Genomic DNA, 23,802 nt, shown 5'->3' on the forward strand with positions numbered 1-23,802 from the left:
ACTTATAAATAGTAAGCCTCCTCCCAGTCTGGTCCCTGTGTTGGTGACCTCAAGCTTCATCCCTTGGCCTTGAGGAAAGCAGAGGGAGACATTAAAAAAAAGGCTTCAGCTTCTCTGAGGTTAGCTACATTCAATAACCCCTCCCACACACATATAATTTAAAATAGAATACATCTTTTAAAAGATGTGGTATTGAATTTTTTCCATGTTTTTCTCAACTGTTTAAGAATAAATTAAAACTGCCACAGCAAATGTGCTTTCAAAATGCTAAATTGTGAAGCAATCACTGACCCACTGTTTCTGAATACATTTAAGTAGCAGGAGTTGCAGTTTGTAGGCTTTCTTGTGTGACTATGGAAGACTGAATTTGTATGCTCGTGTTGCACAGGGGCCATACAAACTCTTACATCATTAAAATGTTAGTGTATATGCTGCTCAAGTAAGCACTGGTTTTGTTTTTTGAGACAGCATCTCAATTTGTAACCCTGGCTTGTCTAGAACTCATTACATAGAGCAGGTGGGCCTTGATCGTCCTTTTGCCTTTATCTTTGTTTCCCATGTGCAAGGGTTACAGGTTACTACACCTGGCTTGGAAAGGTATTTTTAACCAGGCCATGCCTTCATCCAATGTAGGGTTTTATTAATGAGGAAGATACAGCAGAGGCTCACAAAGTGGAATTGCTTGAAAGGATTACAAGGATTAGGAGATGTGGCTTTATTGGAGGAAGTGTGTTATTAGGGGTGAGCTTTGATATTTCAGAAGCCCAGTCAGTCTCTCTCTCCCCCTCTCCAATGCCCTTGCCCTTCCTAACCTTCCTGCCCTGCTGGTGGACCGGGATATAGCTCTGAGGTGTATCCCTCTCCAGCACCAGGCCAGTCTTGCTGCCATGTTTCCAGCCCCGATGACAATGGACCACGCTGAAACTGTGAGCAAGCCCCCAATGAAATGCCTTCTTTTATAAGAGCTGCTGTGTCATGGTATCTCTTCTCAGCAACAGAACAGTGACTAAGAGAGATCTATTTATGAAGTCCTCTGTAAGTCTTTAATATTAGATTTTGAAATAAAAAACATCAGAAAATTCTACAAATGTAATTTTAAGTAAGAAGCAGGACAAAGAACATATATAACAATCTCAGTTTTGTTTAAAAATGCAATATACATATATACATACCCATAGGTGATAGATAATGAAATGTTAACAGTACTGGGGCATTGATGGATGGGTTTATTTCATGAAACTGTTTCCTGTATTTCTAAATTTTTCTGTATCGGTAGCATTAGTGCAAAGTGTCACCTGAAGACAGAGGACGACCTCTCATTGCCAGGCCCACAGGATTACATTTACTCATTTTCGTCTTCACTGTCAAAAGAAAGCAGACTGCTATTTTTTATCTGTTTCCGTGAGTCCTTTTGAACTGGACTTTGCTTATTTGCATCATCTTCCTTTGTCTTCTTCTTGGAGCTTGCTGTTAACCCTGAGCACTTCTCATCTGAGGGACGCTTAACTGGTTTTCGATACATGATTCTTCCATCAGCTGGAGGTGATTCTTCATCTGTGACAAAACAGATATATCAAAGCATTTCTTTTCTCATTATTTTGCTATTAACAAAGAATCAAATGGCAAGGAAATCTTATTCTGTACTTAAGGATGTCCTTGAATCAATTCGGCCTGGTCTTCTCTATTGCTTTGAGTTATACCCACCCAGCACATGCAGTCACTCAATAAAAACTCAGTAAATAATTTTCCATAATATTGTTAGTCCCCATCTGATTACAGTGAAGATGGAGAGGCCTGAATTTCGGCCACATGTATGCTGTGAGGGTGCTCTACTACTGAGCTGTATTCCCAGCTCATCAGGTTGTATTTCTGAATTATGTTTGGAACCACAGTATTTCTCCATGAAACAATATAATACATGTTCAGAAATAATACACGTGCAATACGTAACGAAGTATACATCAGGCACTAATTCATTAACCACACAGTCTTTGTTGACTGGTTGGCCTAGTTTAGTGATAGGATACTTTAAGCAGTGCACTAAGGTCAGTCTACTTATTTTCTATTTCACTGAAGGGACACTTGAGGCCCAGAGGTGAAATCACTTGCTCAAGGTTACACATCTGGTACAAAAGCAAATGCTTGAACCAAAGGCTTTCTTTAAACCATTCTACTCAATTAAAAAAAAAAAATCAGATTATTTCAGGACATACCTGCTTTGGCAGCTTTTATTTCGGCTTTAATTTTCATGACTTCTTCGGCTGTTAGGTCTCCCTTTTTTAAAACCACTACTTGAGGCTGTTCATCTTCTTTGTCACTGTGATTGTCATCTTCGTCTGGGAGCTGAGGCTGGATTTTCTACAGAAAATGTAAACGTAATGTTTAGGTTGATCATCTTTAACCAAACACTGCTACTGTGAGTGATGAGGAGAGATGGGCTAAGCAGTGGAGGTGTCCGCCTTTAATCCCAACACTCTGGAGGCAGAGGCAGACATCTCTGTATGAGGCCAGCCTGGTCTACAGAGGATGACCAAGAGTACAAAGAGAAACCCTGTCTTGAAAACAAAACAAGAACAAAAGCAAAATGGGTAACCATCCTTGAAATAAATAGAAAATAAAATTTTGATTAACTCCAAAGAGCTCATTTTCAACACACCAGAAAACAGATCTACCTGCCAATAACCCTGGAAAACTTCTCCAGTGGGACTCATTTCTATTTAGCCTATTCAGGGCCATGCCACACCATCTTGCTTTTTTGTTTCTAGTCAATATTTTTCATTCCTGCCTTGTCTGTATTTGATAAAAACAAACAAAAAACCAAAACACCAAACAACCCCACATCACCATCCAAGCCATCAAAGTATACAAGATAACAGGTTAAGTTTTATTTTCCCACCTCTGGTCATTTAATATACTAACAGCTTCAGTTTGTAGATATCTTTGTTTTTTCAAGACATGGCTTCTCTGATTAGCCTTGACTGTCCTGCAACTCCATCTGTAGACCAGGCTGGTCAGGAAGTCAGAGATCTGCCTGAGTTCTAGGATCCAAAGGCATGTCACCACTGCCCAGCAGATACCTTTCAAGGACACACAAATAGTTATGTAAAAGGTTTTGGACATACACAATGTTGTACATAATTGTTTAACTTTTGAAATTTATCAAACAGAAACCCTGTACTTACTTTACACGTTAGCTAAATCAGATATTTCAAAAGCTAGGCACCATAAAATTTCTACTTTTTAACTAAAAAGGTTTTGCATAAATACTTTGAGCTAAATACAACATTGCCTCATTTTCCAAGCTACTGTCTAATATTTAATTTTGGCAGTCATCTTACGTGTAATACCGTGAATGACTTGGCCTTTTTGCCCACCACTGTATCTTTTCCTATATTACTTTCACACCGTCTAATGTCCAGACTCAGTTACTAAGTCTGAGTACTTAACAGTCACTATGACCGTATCCATATTTGCCTTCTTCGACTCTCAAACTGTGGCTAGGAAGCCCCAGGCCATTTCTTACTAACATTGCTAGCCCTCAAAACTAACGAGTCCCTAGACTTGCTTTTGAAGATAATTTCATGCCCTCTTGTGTGACACGGGAGCTTCTCGGCAGCAAGAACCACATTGTGTTTTCAATGTTATCTTTATTAGACAAACTCCTTTGAGAAGTACTGTGTCATTTCCCTATCTTGAGACACACAGCCTGGAGAACAGCAGGGATTCTACTAGTCCAGGATGACCCCCCACAAGACTCCAGATTCGAGTCATTTAATCAAGTGGCTTCAGTCTTCTTGTCTGAAAAAGGGGGACGAGGCTGTCAATCACCTTGCTCAGGTAAAATGAGGTCCGCAAATGAGAAAAAAAGGACAGGAATGCCGTCTTTACTCGCTACTAAGGCCTAGATGTTTCCAAGAGCAGCACTCTCTGAGAAAGAACTCCCTGAGCGCCAGAGGCCAGGCCTGGGCCAGCTGGTCGCGAGCGAGGGACCTGTCAGTTACAGCCGCGCCGAGGAGCCGGAAGTGGCGTGCAGACCGAGGGTCTGACACCGGGCGACTCCCGCGGGCTCACCTTGGTCTCTACGGTGGGCCCTTCCCTGTAGCCAACTCGTTCTTTGAAGCGGGACAGGAAGGCGGGCTCTGCAGGCCGCACATACGACACCTGGTTCCGCTTGCTCATGGTGGCTCGGCCCAACAAAAGCACCCGCCACACTTGTCAGGGTACAAAGCGTCGGTCGCCCGCGCCGACTTCTGACGCGTTCTGTCCGTGACGTCACATGACCACGCCCAGGAGGCGTGACACGTGGGCGGCGCCAAATTCAAATCTGCGGCCATCTTGGCGGGAGGATTCTGGCGGTCCCGGCGTAAGCGAATCTCGGCCGAGGTCGTCATGGCTCCCGGCTGCAAATGTAAGTTGCGAGCCTGCTCGGTGAGCTCATCGCCGCTGGCAGATGCCGGTTTCTTGCGGGCGTCACCCCTTAGGGTGCCCCGCGAAGGCGATGGTGCCGCGCGTGGTGGGAACCTGAGTTCCTTACGGAGCGTGGGCGCCCCGCCCCGCCCCGGCCACCCTACACCCGTGCGCTCTTCCCTGCAGTGGACCCTGTTGTTTCCCTGAGGGCGGTCCTTGTGCTCTTTACCTGCTGCTTGATTATACACTTCTGACTTTCATGAAGGGAAGGGATTTGCGTTCCCTTCGGTGACCTACCCTCAGAGGAGGGAACTTTAAAGCGAATTGCAGCGATCTCTTTACCATAGTTCCCATTCTTCATCTAAGACTTCGTGAATTCCTGAAACCAGAATTGTATCTTAGCACAGAACTTATAGATAACTGTGTTCTGTAAATTAAGTATACTAAGTTTAGCTAATACTTAAATACGGCAGTTCTAGTAATATGCAGTAATAGTTATTTGGCAGTGTGGTCTTTGACACGGTATCTTGTTGCACTCGTCTTTACGTTTATCCTATAAGTTGCTACGGTGTCTACCTGTTGAGAGAAATGCTGTAGACAGTGTGACAGAGTATCCAAAAGTCACTTGAATTCAAGCGTGGTATAGCCACTCGATCTGATAACAAAGGGCTGAGACTGTACCGAGAGTAGTGTTTATAGTGTGTATAAGGACCTGGCTAAAGAGAGTTGTGTAGAATGAGGTTTCACCATGCTACCGAGAATAACAGAAGGCTTTAAGTTGAGACCTTGTTTCCAAAAATAGGTAAATAAGTAAAGGCTTAGAAATTGTTTCATTCTGAATTTTCCATTTTACTTGTTTTAGACTGTGGTTGATGGCCGAGGAAAAAACATAGAAAAAAGAAGTGCAGATTATGAGTAGACTAGTATATATATATTCTTAATCTGTTTTCATCCCAACGAGACTGATTTAATCCCCACACCTCCACTGTATATGAGTGCCAACTCTTATATTGCCTAATACTGTAAATTATCTTAAATTATTTTTAATTTTTGGTGTGTGCAGGTGTGAGCGTTGCTTGTATGTAGGTGTGCGAACATGGGTGAAGATGTCCTTGGAGTGAGTGGTTGTATGCTCTAGAGCTGGCGTTATGGGTGATTGTTAGCTTCTGAATATGGGTGCTGGCATCTGTTCTTGTTTGCTTGTTTTTAGGCTGATTATAAGATTTGAGAATAAAATGAGGAACTTGAGAAAGTTGTGACATCACACATTTGAGTTTTACAATAGAATTCCTGTTTGCATCCTTTGTCAGTTGTAATTGTTTCCTGATGAGTTGTTTATTAACCCTTTAAGCCTTTTCCACCATTATCCGAACAACTCTGTGTGATCTTTTTCCTCTACCACTTCAGGAGTAAGCTAGTGCATTATGGAGCTTAAATTCTTTTTAAAAATAGGGTCTCACATTATCCAGGCTGGTCTTAAGATTTCTTTGTTCCCGATTTTCACCTCCCAAATGCTAGGGACAGCAGTGGTCCTGTAGTCAGTGACTCCTTCAGCTTCAGCCTGTACTCTGATTTCTGTGATTACCGATGAGTTGTATCTATTCTTGAAGCTCATGTGCATGGTACATATATTCTTGTTCTTGCTGTAGAGACTGTCGTGAAACTTGGTGGCATCCATGATAGGCAGCAGTACAGGTCATTGCTGTTTAGTGTTGTACTAGGTAAGCATGTTACAATTTGTTCTCTTTTTGATTGACATTTTAGTTCTCTCTCTCATTGAACTTGGGCTTCTAAGTTGAATTATCATGAATAAAACGTCTTGTAAATAGTGATTAACATGTTTTTAGGCAGACAGAAAAATGACCTCAAAGTTGAAAAATAATTTACAGTGAATGTATACAGAGGGTTTCCTTGTAAAGTCGAAGTTTTTTGATAGGCATATAATAAGACTTTATACTTTAACCTTGGGTCAACAAGTAGTATAATCAGATGGCCGATGGTAGGAAATATGAACCCAGAATAGAATGTCTGCATTCGAGTCCTAGCATTTTTCAATATATCTTTTCAGGCTTCACTTAGGAATTGTACCAGAACTTCCTACTTCTCTGAAATGTGTTTGCTTTGTTTGTTTGTTTGTTTGTTTGTTGAGATAAGATCTCTCTGTAGTCCTCAATGTCCTAGTACTTGGTTTATAAACCAGGCTGGCCTCTAACTCTGAGATCCTCCTGCCTTTGCCTCTGAAGTGATGGATTTTAAGGCACCACAGTTGTCCTCCCTGAAATTCTTCACTGTTGGGGTGGAGGGTTAAACATTTTCTTTTGTAACTCTTTGTAACTCAACAGAAACATGTACATGTATGCCTATTTGTTGGAGTATCATTTTTGTATACTGTGAAGGCTTGTCCTGCCTCTCCTTTACTGCCTAACTGTGGACGTCAGCTGTTTATTAAAGCTAATCTGAGAATGCCTTAGGCAAGTGAGGAAGGACAGAGACACCTTTACACAACATACAGAAAGATTAATGTCTGATCACTCAAGGAGATCTCTGGAGATCCAGAGCTTGTTTTCTTCCTGCACTTCTCCGGTTTTTGCCCCACCGTTCTTGCTGCATTTACTTTCCCAAACTCTGAACCATTTCTCCTCAGCTCAGCCAGATAACCAAGCTCTCTGCAGACTCTCCCTCCTTCTCTGTGGCTTGTTATCCAAGGGTTCACTGCCTTTGTTTCCTTCTCTTAGAATCACTTTACTTTGTTGTCTGTTTTCCAGTATTGAGAACTTGTTGTATAATTTTGGTCCAGTTTCTTAGTTACTTAAGACAAGTAAGTAAATCCAGCCCTTGCTACTCCATCATGGTTGACTGATGACTGATTGAAATCAATTTGAAATTGAAATCAAATAGAAACCAAATTGAAATTGATTGAACTCTTGTTCATAAGGACAAGCAAAGTCATGATCTCAGATTTCAGCTTTCATAACACAAAACTGTCATACATACAGCATATATGTATATATAAAACTGTTTATTACCAACATTTGTGAGAACTGTGAAAGGTGCTGTAGGGCTGTGGGGTGGGTGGTTTGGTAGGCTTGTGTGTTTTTTTAGGTGTTGGCTTTAGGTATAGGTGGAAGTGTAATCTCCAGACATCAAGTTCTGTGATGACATTTTGCTTTTAAATTTTGTGTGAGAACAGGAACCTTATTATTGTGCTAGTTTTGATCATCAGAGATATTGTGTGCTCACTATGGAGCAGGCACCACTCCTTTAGGTATGCCTTATAAAGTGGAAGAGTAATACTTATGATAGTAACAGTAATAGATTCTTCAGAGATGAGCAGAGCCAAGAAAAGGCACTGAGAAATACAGTGCATGAGCTGGGGTAGCAAAGAGACTGGCGGTTTGTGTCTGTGGGCTTCACATCTGCTCATCTGTACACAGAGCATGTTCCAGACAAAATACATCCATCTGTATAGAATATGCACAGAACTGTTTTCTTGCCATTCTCTAAGTAATACAACTGCTTACTTGATAACAGTTATACCATATTAGGCATTATAAGTCATCTGGAGATCTTTTAACATATACAAGAGGATGCATATGGAATGACAGCCATTTTATATAAGGGAGTTAAACATCAACAGATTTGTTTGGTATCTGGAGTCCTGAAGTAAATTTCCTGTTGCTAACTGTATTAGTTAGGGTTTTATTGCTGTGAACAGACACCATGACCAAGGCAAGTCTTATAAATAACAACATTTAATTGGGGCTGGTTTACAGGTTCAGAGGTGCAGTCCATTATTATCAACATGGCAGCATCTAGACAGGCATGGTGCAGGAGATGCTGAGAGTTTTACATCTTCATCCAAAGGAAGCCAGGAACAGACTGAACATCCTCAGGCAGCTAGGAGGAGTGTCTCTAAACCCATCCCCAGAGTGACACACTTCCTCCAACAAGACCACACCTTCTACTAGTGCCACTCCCTGGGCCAAGCATATACAAACCATCACACTAACAAAGGATTATACATGCTGTGTATAGTGTGGTTGTGGAATGCCTTATTTAGAAGATAATATTTTAGGGCTGGAAAGATGGGTTTATTTGGTTAAGACACTTGCCACCAAGTCTGATTACCTTGAGTTCTATGCCCAGGACCCACATGGTAGAAGGAAAGAACAGATTCCTGTAACTTGTCCTATGACCCTATATATACACACAAAATAAATGAATATAGATAAATAGATAAAATTAGAGAAAATTTTGATAGATTCCATTTTAAAAATTATGTTTTACCTTCATATATGTATGTGTATGTCTGTGTTGAAATGACTTGCTCACTTTTCTGACTGAATTTTCAGTTTTCTTCAGTAGATGTTTCTTTGCTCTTTGCCTTCAGAAGCATTTTTTTTAAAAAAAAGATTTATTTATTTTATGTGAGTACACTGTAGCTGTTCTCAGACACACCAGAAGGGGGCATCTGATCCCATTACAATGGTTGTGAGCCACCACATGGTTACTGGGAATTGAACTCAGGACCTTTGCTCTTAACCCCAGAGCCGTCTCTCCAGCCCCATCAGAAGCATTTTCAGAGGCGTTACTCCCCAATGCCTGATTCTTCAGCTTCCAGGCTGTCACTCTTTCTTTTGCCCCTCTTTCTGCCTATTAGGTTAACATGACAATTGATGGGGCTATGGCAGTAAAGAAGGAGGGAAGCTTGTAATAGCTCACATAAAAAACAGGTTTTTATTCTGTGCTGGTGGCAGTGGATTTTGAACCTAGAATCAAGTATTTACTGAAAGATTGTATATGAAGAGTGAGGAAGAATGGAGTTGTGGCAGCAGCCAGCCCTGGTGGGTCTTTTTTCTTGTTTGGTCCTTCTTGAGGGGGAAGAGCATTGGTAGAGATAAGACTTGGTCTTACAAGATATTTAGGGTTGCTGTATAATAATAAAACCTTTTTCTATCTTAAATCTAAATCATTTAGCTGCAGTACCTAACCTGCCTGTTCTGACAGTTTAATGTTGCAGTAAATATTAAAAAATAATAATTGATTTATCTCTTTATTGGCCCTAAGGTCTCACTCTTCAGGCCCGACCCTGATACAGAGCCACGCGCACCTCTGACGCCCGGTCCAAGCCACCACCACGGCCCAACTTGTCACTCATATAATGGGTTGAGATAGAATGGGGAGGAGAACTGAGGCCAAGGTGTAGATGTGGGTGTCAGGGATCTGAGAATATTGAGAGGCAGTGTGAGCAACTAAAGAAATGGTTTCCATGATGAAGCTTTTGCTTCCTTTGTTGGTCACCCAGCCTAGGACCAGAAGTTTTATAGTAGTTGAGGGGGAAGTGATTTTAGTCTGTGCCATTTGTATAGGGTCCATATTGGAAGAGGGGAGCCAGCATCTCACTATCTTATTAACTAGTAAGTCTTACAATATAAATCATCTTTATTAGCATTGGCCATTTGTTCTGGTACATTGCTAGTCATGAACTGGTTCCAGATGTCTATGTAAGATATAGTAAATTACTGAGGTCAGGCTCCAAAGACTTGTGGCCTGGTCGCTGTGGTGAGGGTTTTTGCATTTATTTTTGTCCTTTTATCCTAACGGATCTCTTGTCTGTTTTTTCTAGCTGAGTTACGGAATGTGACAAATTCTCATTCTAACCAGCCAAGGTAAGAAAAAGTCTTGCTAACGAGCATGGACAAATTATGATATAGTCATGCATTCATGCATCCACCCATTCATTCATTCAGTCTGTCTCTCTCTTTAGTCTGTCTGTCTCTTTCTCTTTCATTCCTTTCTTCCTTTCTCTTTTCCTTCCTTCCTTCCTTCCTTCCTTCCTTCCTTCCTTCCTTCCTTCCTTCGAAACACCAGAAGAGGACATCAGTTTCCATTACAAATGGTTGTGAGCCACCATGTTGTTGTTGGGAATTGAACTCAGAACCTCTGGAAGAGCAGTCAGTGGTCTTAGCTGCTGAGCCATCTCTCTAGCTCCCAATATAGTATTTCTAAGATAACTGTTTAGTGTGGTCAGAGATGCTTATTTAAACATTTTTGCTTGTATTCAACCATTTGGAAGTAGAGGAAAATTGCATACTTCCCCATACTTCCCAGTTCTCAGTGAAAGCATGGAGTGGCATGGTGATTCCTTGCAAAGACTTACCAGTATTAGGAAGAAGGAAAGGACAAAAAGCAGTGCGTCGAGCTCCTTGAAATAACTGCCTTTGATTTTTATTTACAGTAAAGGTTTGTGATGATATCTCCTGGGAAATAAATCTGTAAAGGTTGTGAGCTTTGTCAAGATTTAAAAGGCCTAAGTTTCAATAGAGTAGGTCTAGTACTTGGACTCATTATAGAAATGTTACAGGCAATTTGAGATTCTGGTTGTTTTACAGTGTCTTTCCCCAGGAAACTTACCCGTGACTTTTGTTTTGGTCCTCAGTAATGAAGGTGATGCCATCAAAGTTTTTGTGCGAATTCGTCCTGCTGAAGAGGGCACTAGATCAGCAGACGGAGAGCAGAACTTTTGCTTGTCTGTGCTCTCCCAGACCACTCTCCGGCTACACTCCAACCCAGACCCAAAGACCTTTGTATTTGATTATGTTGCCGGCATGGACACCACTCAGGTACTGGTCACTGGAAACTTGCCCTTTCATTCGAAATATAGAATGTAGGGGTTCAATTTGCTACTTTTTAGTTTGGCAGATTTCAGATAAGTAAGCTAAAACATTCCATAAATATTTATTAGCAGTTGTCTGTGTTCTTCAGACTTTGACACAGAATCACATAGGCCTGCTTTTTGTTTCTTTGTTTTTGTACACACCAATGAAGATAAATGAAGACTTCAGAAGCATTTAAACAGTCAGTAGTAGAGCTGACTCTAGTTTAAGGACTTAAGAAAACTATGACTCTCAGTGGGTGAAGTCACTTGCTGCATAGGTCTCACTAGCTGAGTTCAAACCTCAGAACTCACAGAAAGGTTGGGGGAGAAACTTACTCCCTAAAGTTGTCTTCTGACCTCTGCATCTGTGCCTGCCCCCATACATACACAGTTTTTAAAAAGATTGCTGGGCTGGAGAGATGGCTCAGTGGTTAAGAGCACTACTGACTGCTCTTTCAGACGTCTCGAGTTTAATTCCCAGCAACTACGTGGTGTTTCACAACCATCTGTAACGGGATCTGATGCCCTCTTCTGGTGTGTCTGAAGACAGTTACAGTGAACTCATATACATAAAATAAAATTTTAAAAAAGATTACTATTATGTAAATAACTGCTTTCTAATTAAGACTAGTTTAATTAAGATCTAATACCACTGTCTAACAGAACTCTCTAAATTGATGGAAATACTTAGTATTTGACCTGCTTAAGTAACCTCTGACCACTCAGTAATTTAAATTTAAACTAAGACTAAGTTAAATTTAAATTTTGGTTCCTTGGATGCATTAGCTATACATGGCACTTTTAGCACTTGTCATATGGCTAATATGTTGAATGGACAATGTTAAAGAGTCACATGTTGTTGATGGTTACTGGACCAATCGTCATAGGTTTTTATTTTTTTTCTTTGAAATAGGGAATCTAGTAAGAATCTAGTAAGCTGTCCCTTCCTTCCACTCTGTTCCGTGAAGACCTCAGCCATATTCAAGGTGGGCTGTCCCCATTCAATTGCATACACAAATCCTATTCATTTCTGAAAGACCGGCAAGGTAGTCTGTGTCTCTAAGGCGTAAGGATTGAGGACAGACAGCCTCAGTCAGCTACATAACCAATTCCAGGAATACAAGATACCTTATCGCAAAACCTAAAATATCTTAATAGACACAGTGGGGAGAAAAAAAACCAGTAAAAATGAATTATGGTCATATATATTATTTAACTCAGTGTGTCCAAAATACCACTTTAATATGTAATTAATGTAAACTATTATTAATATCTTTTCCATTCTTGTTGATTCAGTCTTCCAAATCTTCTATATAATTTATACTTACACAATATCTTCTTTTGGACTAGTAATCTACATTAGGCTCTCAATAGCCATATGTAGCTTATGGATAGTGTAGGTTTAAGAATTCTTTTGTTGTTGATAAACTGTGTCTACCTATAAGTGAAAATGAAATTACTTTCAGTATAAACTAGTGACAAAATAAGTGAAGGAAATACAGAGCTGTGGAGTTTATGCTAACACACTGAATAATATTTGTGTATAATCTATAAAGTTCTGTCTGAAATGTAGATGAATGCATCTAAAGTTTATCTTTTAGGTTCCCCCCCTTGAGACAGGGTTTCCATGTGTAGCCTTGGCTATCCAAGAACTCTCTTTGTAGACCAGGCTGGCCTCCCAAGTGCTGGGATTAAAGGTGTGTACCATCACACCTGGCTACATTTATTTTATATGTATTGAGTGTTTTGTCTGCATGCGTGTTTGTATGTGCCATGTGCATGCCTGGTGTCCTTGGAAGTCAGAAGACTGTGTCAGATCCCTTAGAACTAGAGTTACAAACAGTTATGAGTCTGCTATATGGTTCTGAGATTCGAACTAGGGTCCTCTGGAAGAACAGCCACTAGTGCTCCTAACCACTGAGCTATGTCTTCAGTCATCTGCCTGCATTTTCCCCCTGAGACGTCTTACTATGTACCGCTATCCAGGAATTTACTGTGTAGTGCAGGCTGGCCTTGAACTTTGCCTGCCTCAGCTTTTCAAGTGCTGAGGTTAAAGGCATTTATCCCTACTATGCCCTGCTTTCTTTTCTTTTTCTTTCTTTTCTTTTTAAAAGAATTTTTTTTTTTACTAAAAAATTAAAATGAGTGGGAGACAGTGTAGTCACTGAGGTATTAAGGACCCTCTCTCAACCCCTAGGTAAATCTACACTGGATAGCGTCTGAGGAACAATAGCCAAGGTGTTATTTGCATATATATATATATATATATATATATATATATATATATATATATATATATATATATATATATATATATATATATATATATATATAAATCTCCAAAGAATTGAAATACATTTGTAAACAGTATCAACACTTTAAAAATAGTAAAACTATTATAGAAATTGATAAGGTTAAAACAATAAAGTTGACACTATTATTAGATGTCTCAGATGCTGTCAAGTGGTCAGGTTTGTGACCTTTCCCTGGTCGTGTTGCTCCAAAGCAATAGAGACGTGCTTTAAATCTCATTGTATTGGATCCAATAGACCTAATGATATTTGTAATTTTACCTTTTATCATCTTACATGGTTTAGCTATTTTCCTAAATTAGATGCAACCTTTAAGTAATCATAGTCTTAAAGTCTCACTCAGCACTTAGTTTTTATTATATAAGATATTTAACATCTTTGGTGCTTGTATTTGTAGGAGTCTATATTCTCCATGGTGGCTAAAAGCATTGTGGAATCTTGCATGAGCGGTTATAATGGGACCATCTTTGCATAGTAAGTTGTTAACTATCTCTATAAAAGTATGATAGTACTTGTATTAGTTCCTATTTGTTGCTGGTTTAATAAATCACCCAAATTTAGTGGCATAAACACCAGATTTATTTTACAGTTCTCTAAAGCAGGTTCAGCGTGAGTCTCACTGGGCTAAGATGCTGTTACTGGAGCTCCATTCTTTCTGGGAGCCATTTAGGAAATTATTTCCTTCCTTTCCTAGCTTCTAGAGACTATTCGTCTTCCTTGGCTCAGCCCTTTTCTGTTTTCAAGCTAACAGTGCAATAATCCAATGCTGTATTGTTCCTACCTTGTTCTGTCTTTGATCTTTGAGGTCTCTCTGCTACTTTGACATACTCTGTCTGTGTTTTGAGCATTTCCGTGCCTCACCAGGCTACGTGATATGCCAAGCTCTTAACTTTTGTCTATCCTAGTTCAAGAATCGTCAAAACCCTGTTTTCTTTTGTTGGAAGATTTTGTTGAGCAGCCAAAGTCTGGGTGCGTAGATGTATTTCTTACCATTGGAGAGTGACTGTTTTGAGATTTTATAGCAGGAAATGTGTATCTGTATCCTTGCTGTATATACACACCCTTGTGTCTGTTGAGAGATATGTATATATTATGATAACCCTGCATTTATACTGATGTCTAGCATGAATCCAATAACCACAGGGCTTATTTTAGATTTTCTTTCTTGTTTAGTTATCTTTGCTGTTGGCAATAAACCTTTTACTTTTACTGTCTTGTTATCCACTTACTAACTTGGTCTACCCCAGTGTAAGTGTAAAGCAGTTTCAGAATTAAAATGTATCACTGTGAGAAAAATATTAACTGGTAAGTATTTATATACAATTTCTTTTTTATGTGCCTTTTAAGTATCATGGAAATTAGTCTTCAGGAATAAAGCTTTCAGACCATTCCAGCTCAGAGGGTGTCTGGACCCTGTTCTGAAGTGCATGGAGCCCTCAGCATGGTACCTACCTCTAGGGGCATTCAAGGGCAACAGCAGTGAGATGTATATTTTGGGAGTCTCTTGGACAGCACTGGCCAACAACTCAAAAGAGGGATTCACTTGTCTGTTATGGGGATTTTGGTTGGGTGGTCTTTTGCCCAGATGGGAAGTTTATTAAAATCTTATAGGTACATGTGTGCCGTGTGCGTGTGTGCGTGTGTGTGTGTGTGTGTGTGTGTGTGTGTGTGTGTGTGTGCCTGTGCCATAAAATCTTATAGGTACATGTGTGCCGTGTGCGTGTGCGTGTGCGTGTGCGTGTGTGTGTGTGTGTGTGTGTGTGCGTGCCTGTGCCATACACATACATACATATGGCATCACGTGCCTTTTAAAAACAATTACTGGTATGATTCCTTATGACTTTTTCAGACATCATTGTTGTTATTTTACTTGGTTTTCTCCTATATTTACCTCCATCTCTCTCCCCAAAGAGCCCACCCTTTCCCCATTTTCTTGATTAGACCACTTTACTCTTCCCTCTCTCTGACTTCCTAATTCTCCTATCCTGGCAATGGGCCTGTTTTATTTTCTGGTTTCTGTAGAGTATGTACTCACGTATAAGGGTTTGGAGCTAGGACCCTTTAACAGTTTTTTCAATGGGATGAGATGGAAAACTATTATATCATGAGTTCCCAAAGCAGAAAGAATTTTTTTCATAGATTATTTTGAATAGTGGAATTCAAATTGCCACAGATTATCTGCATATCTTTAGAACTGTTTTCTTTGGAAACTCTGTAGACTGGCTTGCTTGCTTACTTATTTATTTGTTTATCTGCTTTCTTGTTCATTGATTGATTGATTGATTGATCAGAAGCATCTCACTGTGCATCTCTGGCTCTCCTGGAACTTGTCATATAGACCATGATAAACTCACACAGCTATGCTGGATTCTGCCACCTGAGTGCTGAGATTAAAGACATGCACCACTATGTTCAGCTTTGTAGGAATATATTTTTCTTAAGATTTATTTATTTATTATATGTAAGTACACTGTAGGTTGTAGCTGTCTTCAGACACACCAGAAGAGGGCATCAGATCTTATTACAGATGGTTGTGAGCCACCATGTGGTTGCTGGGACTTGAACTCAGGACCTCTGGAAGAGCAGTCAGTGCTCTAACCACTGAGCCATCTCTCCAGCCTGGGAATATTTAATCTAAGGTGCATTCTTTAATATATTAAATCAGATTCCTTTTTATGTTTGTGCGTAGAACTTGGAGATCAACGAATGATCTATTAGTTGGCTATACAGATCTCAGAGATCCGCCTGCTTCTGCCTTATGTTGGGATTAAAGGTATTTTCCACCATGTGAAGCCCTTAAACTTACTTTAAAACAAAGACATTTTAATGTCTTTTTCAAGGCAGAAAATTTCAAAAGTACTACATTATTTAGCAAATATTAGAAACAGAAGTCTAATTGATTCTAGTTGAATAAATTATGTTCTAAGATTCTGTATTCATAAAATACTGTTGTAGGTTTTTATAAGAACTGAGGCAACACACACCTTTACCCAGCACTCAGGTGGGAGAGGGAGGTAGATAGTCCTCAAAAATGAATTCCAGGACAGCCAGGAACCTGTCTCTAAATAAAAACAACCAAAATCAAAAAGGCAGGCACCTGCTTACTGACTGACTGGTATCTGAGGTGCAGTTAAGGGAGAAGAAGGTTGCAGAACAGTCTGGAGAGGATCCTCCCATCACATTCTAGCAGACTATTAACTTACAAGAGTAGTCTCAGTTTTATGTGTGAAAATAACACAAAATTTTCTTTTTTCAGTGGGCAGACTGGCTCTGGGAAGACATTTACTATGATGGGTGAGTAAAGACCAGTGTTTGCTGTCTAAGTGCACTTTCTGTGGTGACCACTTGGAACATGTTTTAGGGAAAGGCATTATTTCTTTTTGTGATGGATGTTGCCTTTGTTTTTACCGCGTGTGAGTTCCTAGACGGTCTACTTGCTAACCCTTGTTATCTCTGTATTCCTCAGCTCAATGCTTGGCACAGATTCCTGGATTACGACTCCTACCCTGTCCTCCAAAAAATAATGTATCTAAAGTTATTTTCCTAACTGCTCTGTCTGCTCCCTTCCTTCTTTACTTTTTTTGGAGGTGGACTGGGAGTGTGGGGAGAGGCAGTATCTCACTGTGCAGCCCAGCTGTCCTGGAACTTGCTATATAGACAGGTCTACCTTGAAGTCACAGTTACCCCTCTCTACCTGCTCTGGAGTGCTGAGATTAATGGTGTACAGCACTTTGTCTAGATCCTCCTTTCTTTCCTTTCTGTGTGATGCCCTTTCCAAAGACAGTCCCACATCCCTTTTCATGATCTCATGTAGCCCAGGATGATGTCAAACTTTCCTTGTAGCTAAGGGTGAGGTTAAGCTTCATCTTTCTGTCTCCAGCTCCCAAGTTCAAGGTATTCTTTTGTTTTTGTTTTTGTTTTTTTGAGACAGGGCTTCTCTGTGTATCTCTGGCTATCCTAGAACTCCCTCTGTTGACTAGGCTGGCTTTGAACTAAGAGATTCACCTGTCTCTGCCTCCTGAGTGCTGGGATTTGAGGCTTGTGCTACTACAGCCTGGCTTAACTTTTATCCTTAAAGTACAGTTTACAAGAATATTCACAAACTTATAAGTGCAGTGGCACAAGGCCTTTACAGGATGACTAAGGTTTTCATTGCTTCCCTGTACTTTTCTTGTGCAGGTCAGTCTTCTGTTCTCTTGTTCTCTGGGTCATCATACTGAACTAATGTTTCTATACCCTCTGTATCATTTTGTTGGTTCATGTGAGAGTGGGTTGCAGTGTACCCCAGGCTGACCTTGAACTTGCAGCAATCCTTTTGCCTTTGTTGCTTGTGTCCAGGAATTACCAGTGCACATCACCCCTCTCAGCTACACCTTATCTTTTCCTCTTTGTAACGGTCTCATTATGTTGTCCTAGCTGGCCTCAAACTTGCAGTGATCCATCTGCCTGTGTCTGCTGAGTACTGGGATTAAAGGTGTTTGCTACCACACCACCTTCCACCTTTCTCAAAAAACACAGCAAAATGAAAATCAAGACAATCAAAAGACCAAAAAATCCAAAAATAAATAAGTAAATAAAAGGCAAGTCCAAACAAAAGAAGTTCACAAAAAAAAAAAAAAAAAAAACCCATGAAATTCATTTTATGTTATATATCCAGTGACATCCATTGGAGAAAACTGATTTTCTCGTCAGTATCAGTTGCAAATTCTTGGTTAGGGATGGAACTTCATGTCCACTTCTCTCTTCTCATTGCTGGGACCCTGTTCGGCTTGAACCTGCCTAGACCTTTTCTAAGTATAAATACTGCCATAGTTGTGCGTAGGGAACAGGTCACTGTTTACTCAGAAATTATAGGTAGGCAGGGAGCTTTTCAGAGGCTAGGAATGGAGACAGAATGTCTGCTGGTGTGCCTTCTCCCCATTTCCCTGGGCCCAGCCTAGAGGATCATCTGCCAACATCCAGGGCCCTTTCTTTTATTTGTTAATTATCCCTGGCAGTGTCCTTGAAGACAAACCTAAAGTGTGTTTGCTTTACTAGCCTCCTAGGTCTTTTCTTTATCTAAGCTGCCATAACTGTCACACAGCCAGATGACGAGATAATAGTGGCAGGGTTGCTGGAGTCTAGAAGAAAGGAGCTTCTGTCTCTCTAGGTACGATCTGTCACCCTCTTAGGACATGTGTTCTTGTTGACATCATGGAAACACCCCTGAGTTGTATTCAGCTATCCACAAGTTCTCATTGCCCAGGCTTTTTACATTTATTTGTGTGCATGTGTGTGTGTTTGTGCGCATGTGTGTAGGTGCTTACAGGTGCCAGAGGAGGGCCCTGGATCCCCCTGGAGCTGAGGTTACAGGCTGTTGTGGGTCATCTGATATGGGTGCTAGAAGCTCTGATCCTCAGGAAAAATAATATCTAAGTTAGGGTTACTACTGCTAATATAACCAAAAGCATGTTGGGGGAGGAAAGGGTTTATTTTACTTATATTCCCACATTACTGTTCATTATCAGAGAAGTCAAGACTGTAACTCACACAGAGCAGGAATCTGGAGACAGGGGCTGATGCAGAAGCCATGGAGGAGTGCTGCTTACTGGCTTGCTCAAAGGGCTTTCCTATAGAACAGTGGACCACTCACTTAGGGGTGGTTCTACCCACAGTGGGCTGAACCTTCCCAAATTAATCACTAAGAAAATGCCTTACAGGCTTGACTGGTCTTTAGGTGGCATTTTCTCAATTGAGGATCTCACTTTTAGGTGACCCTAGCTTTTGTCAAGTGATATAAAATCTGGCTAGCACAAAGAGCAGGTGCTCTTAACTGCTGACCCTGCTTTTCTTTTCTTTTTTTTTTGGGTTGCGGTGTGTGTGGGTGTTAAGCTTTCTTGGGCAGTAAATGCAGAGCAGGCTGTTGGTGATCAACTTCACCTTCAGAGTCTTTTCTGTCCTCGAGGTTGGGACGTGAGATCCTTAAGCGAGTGTCTAATTCTACTGGCACCCCATTCTGTCATTGCTTAAGGGCTTTCTAATCCTTAGCATCGTGCAGTTTTGAATAGGCTTGTTGTAAATAGTCTTTCTCCTTTTGTGCTCTGAACTATTCTGGAGCTGCTTTAGAAATCAGGCACAGGCAGAAATTCTTGAGGGAAGGATGTTCTTATCACTATTCACTTAGAAATAACAGGATACAGAACTTGTGAGCTAGGAACTGTGCCGACACACCAGTGTGTAAATACCGTACCGCAAACTTGAAGTCGTCTTCCTAGCAATTCTTACAGCTCCTTTCCTACGAGTAACAACAGAGAGACCACTCTGCACTGCTCTGTCTGCTAGGATTCCATGATGTCATTACTCTGTGCTTCTTAATACTACGGCTTTTACTGTCTAGTGAAAAAGTAGTAGCAAATTCCAATTTTTAGTACTTCATGTATGTTTGATGTACAATTATAAGTGCTTTATTTGCAGACTTTTAATTCTTCCCAACAACTCTCTAGTTACTGATTTTATTATTCCCACTTTGTAGTTGAAAATTCTGAAGCCTACGACACACAGTGTGGGTCTGTGGCTTAGAGAAAACATCAGTTTCTGTCTTATTTCTCTTGTGAAGAGATATGACCAAGGTAATTTATAAAATAAAGAGCTGTCAGGGCTTACGGCTTTAGAGGGCTAGCCCTTGCCAGTCATGGCAGGGGGCATGAGAACAGGCAGACAGGTATGGTGCTAGAACTGTAGATGAGAGCTTAACCTGCAAGCAGGACGCCCAGAGTGAGCTAATGGAATGGTGGGGGTTTTTGAAACCTCAAAACCCGTCCTCACTACCTTGCCTCCTCTGACAAGGCCACATGTAATCTTTCCAAAAGACGAAGCATTCAGACACGTGAGCCTGTGAGGGATCAGTCGATGAAAACAGAAGCACAGGAGCAGAGCGCACTGATGTCAGTACCTGGCAGGAGGGAAATGTAAAGTTTAGCATGGGGATAGACTTCTTTCTCAGGTCACAGCTGTTTTTAGAATTGGGTTGGTGGCTACCGTGGGCTTTCCCTTCAGTCTCACTGACAGACAGCTTTATTATTGTGTCTTTCACAGGCATAAATGTAGCTTGAAACAGAACTAGGAAGTTGATTATGCTGTATATTATTTTATTCCTGTATAAACTGCCTTTTAATATTGCCATTTTGAAGGATTCTCAGAATAAAAGTTTTTTATTTTATTCTTTTCTTTTTTTCCTCAGGACCATCAGATTCCGATAATTTTTCTCATAATCTGAGAGGAGTAATTCCACGAAGTTTTGAATATTTGTTTTCCCTAATTGAGCGTGAAAAAGAAAAGGTAAAGTGTACTGTAAAAACAAAATGTTGGGGGTGGGGAGGCTGGAGAGATTGCCAAGCTGTAAAGAGCATTGGCTGCTCCTCCAGAGGACCTGCCCTCAATTCCCAGCACTCATGGCTAAAGCAGCTCACAACTGTAACCCCGTCCCAGGGTATCTGACATCCTCTTCTGACCTCTCTGGGCACCAGACATGGTACATACGTGTACATGCAGGAAAAACATCCACACAGTTAAATTTAAAATTAAAACATCAATAGGCCTGGGGTTTGAATCCCCAGCACTGCAAAAACTGAGTGTGCTGGTACACACCTGTAATTCTGTTATGATGGAGGTAGGGTATTCAAGGTCATCAGAAGTGCAAAGTCATCCTAATCTATTAGAGAGTTCAAGGCTAGCCTCATTGGTAGCCTAAATAAGAGAGTGGAAGCTTCTGGGGCACTCCAAGATTTCTATGAGAGAAAGTGTATAGAAAAATCTCAACTGAGGAAAATAGAGTGTGGTGATTTAAATGAGAAGTGTACCCCATAGTCTTGGCATTTACATTTATGGTCCCCACTTGGTTGCACTTTTTAGGAAGGCTTTGGAGGTATGGCCTTGTGGGAAGGAGTATGTCTTTGGAGGTGAACTTTGTAGAAAGTCTAAACATCATTCCAAGTTTACTCTCTCTTCTTCCTGCTATGTTTTGAGATTTGAACCCTCAGTGTCTGGTCGTAACATCCCGTTTCTTTTCCTTAGCAGCTGTTCCCTTTCTGCCATCATGGCCTCTAACCCTGTGCACTTATAAGCCCAAATAAATTCATTCTTCTGTAAGTTGTCTTGGCCGTGCGTTTTATCAGAGCAACAGTAAAGTAACTAATCACAGATACACTGAAAGTCCCGTCCTCTAGCTGTGCCCACGCTTAAAGGTGTCCACACATCAGTGTCATCTTATCCATGTGGGTTATGACTCCATGTACGGATACCATCTTCTCCCTCTCATTGGTTGCTAGGTTGGGCCATTCTCAGGATTGTACTTATTTAGGTTGGCAGATTCTAGAGTTAAGAACCTGTACCTTTAATTTTTTCAAACCTTATTTTTAATGATGGTTCTTAAATGCTTTAACCTCCCTTGTATCCCACCACCCACCAGAGGTAGTAGGAAAGAAATGATATGGGGAGTGGGCCTGTTTAGAAAGGTTCTTTGGAACAACTCTCATTTGTGTTGTCTGGAAATCGGCAGTTCAATTCACAGGTCAGCAGCAGCTCGATCCACTCGCAAACACTTCACGGATATCAGCAGTCTAGTTTGATAGAGTTGGGATAGCAAACAGGAATCAGCAGCAGGGGCAGTACCTAGCAGAGACAGCCAGGCCTCAGCCTCGAGGGACCAGGACTAACAGGAGGCCAAGAGAAGTTCTGGGCTGTGCCTCTCTCAGCAAAGCAAAAATCTTCGAGGACTCAAGACCAACAACCACTGCACAGCTAACTTTATAGCAGGCCTAGCTCAGCCTCCATCACTGTCTGTCTGTCTGTCAAGTCCTATTTATACCTCCAAATATCACATCTCCTCCACGGGTCTTGCCTCAGAACGTGCATCTGTCTCAGCTGACATCACTCTGCCAATCAGCCAGAGTCCAGCTGGCAAGAAACTGCAGCACATCACCAGAAGTGTTTTGGTGCATATCTCTTTATGGAGTCCTGAGAAATTGAGCTTAACTATGCAGTATAAGGCAGGTCAGTACATTCGTGTTGTTAGCAAAAAAATGCTTCATCACGTGTCTTTTCAAGTGCTTGCTTTAGCAGAACATCCTGTGTCTGCTTCAGCTAAACATTCCTTCACCTTTCACCTGTGTCCACCTCAGGAAAACACTCCTTCATGTGTTTGCTCCAGCAAAACACCATCCAGCACAACTGACTCTCCAAAGAACCTAAAGTTTCCACTTCCAGAACCCTTGTTCTTATGTGTATCAAGGAAGTTGGGATCCAGCATCAGCTTACTGTTTGCTCCTTTGTAGAAACGTACAGAGCATTGCAGTTAGACTTAGTGTGTGACAGGAAAATAACTACGCTTAGCACTATGTATTGCTATGGCTACATTTTTTTTAGAGTGGGATGGTGATGGTGATTGCCTTTAATCCCATGTGGAAGGCAGAGGTAGGAGGAACTCTAAGTTCAAGACCAGCCTGGTCCACAGAGAGAGAGAGAGAGAGAGAGAGAGAGTGTTCCAGTATAGCAGGGACTACACAACAAAACCCTATCTTGAAGAAAACAGTTTTTTATGAATATTAGGTTTTTTGTCAGCATGTATGTATGTGTACCATGGGCATATCTGGTACCCCAAGGAGGTCAGAAGAGCTTTTGAGATCCCGTGGGACTGGAGATGTTTATGATCCTCTGTGTGTCCTGAGACTAATGAGTACCCTCTGAAAAAGCAGTCTAATGTTCTTATTACTAAGCTGTCTCTAGCCCTTGAGGTGGGCTTAAAAAAAAAGTAAGGTTTTCTTTATTTTAAATGTATGAGTGTTTTACCTGTACATACATGCGTCATATATGTGCAGTGTGTGTGGATGCCAGAGGAGGGTGATGGACCTACCTAGTGTCATCAGTTCCTGTGTGGGGGTTGAAAAGCAAGCCCAAAACTTTAAAGAGCTGCAAGTGCTTAGCCTCTGAGCTTCTATCCAGCCCCAAACTTATGGGTTTTTAGGATGAATTGCTCATTGTCAGTCTTTTGAAGAACATGAATCTTACTTCAAGTAAAACTATTTGAACCAATGATATGGTTCAGTCTATAAGGATGGTTGCTATCGAGCCTGACGACCAGATTTCGATCCCTGCAACCCAGATGGCAGAAAGTGATAACCGACTCCCAGAAGTTGTCCTCGGCACTACACACATATTCCATGTATGAGTATATCTGTACACAAAACGCAGTAAATAAATGTTAAAAACCAAAACATTATAAGGAAGTACAATATGGAGAATGGTGGAAACTTAATCGAATTGCTCTGCACCCATTGCTGTGAGCAGGCTCTTTGGTACATCTCCAAACTGGACTCCTGGGGCTGCAGCGATGATACTTAAAGTTAAATGATGCTTTGGAATTAGTTTTCCAAATTGTTTTCAGTGGCT

At 40.9% G+C, this 23,802-nt stretch overlaps 2 protein-coding genes across 2 annotated transcripts in view; one reads left to right on the plus strand and one right to left on the minus strand.

The window, feature by feature from the left end:
* Positions 1-1,049: 1,049 nt before the first annotated feature.
* KIAA1143 lies at positions 1,050-4,206 on the minus strand. Its single transcript, XM_080934755.1, has 3 exons — positions 4,072-4,206; positions 2,214-2,358; positions 1,050-1,554 (listed from the first exon to the last, which is right to left on the minus strand). The coding sequence occupies exons 1-3, from the start codon at positions 4,177-4,179 to the stop codon at positions 1,343-1,345; spliced, it is 465 nt and encodes a 154-aa protein (XP_080790881.1). The 5' UTR covers positions 4,180-4,206; the 3' UTR covers positions 1,050-1,342.
* A 183-nt stretch (positions 4,207-4,389) lies between these two features.
* KIF15 (kinesin family member 15) overlaps positions 4,390-23,802 on the plus strand; it is a gene marked incomplete at both ends in the record, with an annotated part of 60,599 nt that continues 41,186 nt past the window's right edge. Inside the window, 6 exons of the mRNA XM_080934068.1 lie at positions 4,390-4,408; positions 10,034-10,076; positions 10,847-11,030; positions 13,775-13,851; positions 16,634-16,671; positions 20,597-20,694. Coding sequence (XP_080790194.1) covers positions 4,390-4,408; positions 10,034-10,076; positions 10,847-11,030; positions 13,775-13,851; positions 16,634-16,671; positions 20,597-20,694 — 459 coding nt within the window. The remainder of the gene's footprint in view (positions 4,409-10,033; positions 10,077-10,846; positions 11,031-13,774; positions 13,852-16,633; positions 16,672-20,596; positions 20,695-23,802) is intronic.

This window comes from Micromys minutus (assembly GCF_963924665.1).
Source record: "Micromys minutus genome assembly, chromosome: 21".
NCBI lineage: Eukaryota > Metazoa > Chordata > Mammalia > Rodentia > Muridae > Micromys > Micromys minutus.

Bases quoted from the DNA above. Each gene is read 5' to 3' on its own strand.
- KIAA1143 (XM_080934755.1), bottom strand. From the start codon at position 4,179: ATGAGCAAGCGGAACCAGGTGTCGTATGTGCGGCCTGCAGAGCCCGCC. The intron at 2,359-4,071 runs GTGAGCCCGCGG...CATTTTCTGTAG, and splicing joins GGCCCACCGTAGAGACCAAG to AAAATCCAGCCTCAGCTCCC. The intron at 1,555-2,213 runs GTATGTCCTGAA...GTTTTGTCACAG, and splicing joins AATAAAAGCTGCCAAAGCAG to ATGAAGAATCACCTCCAGCT.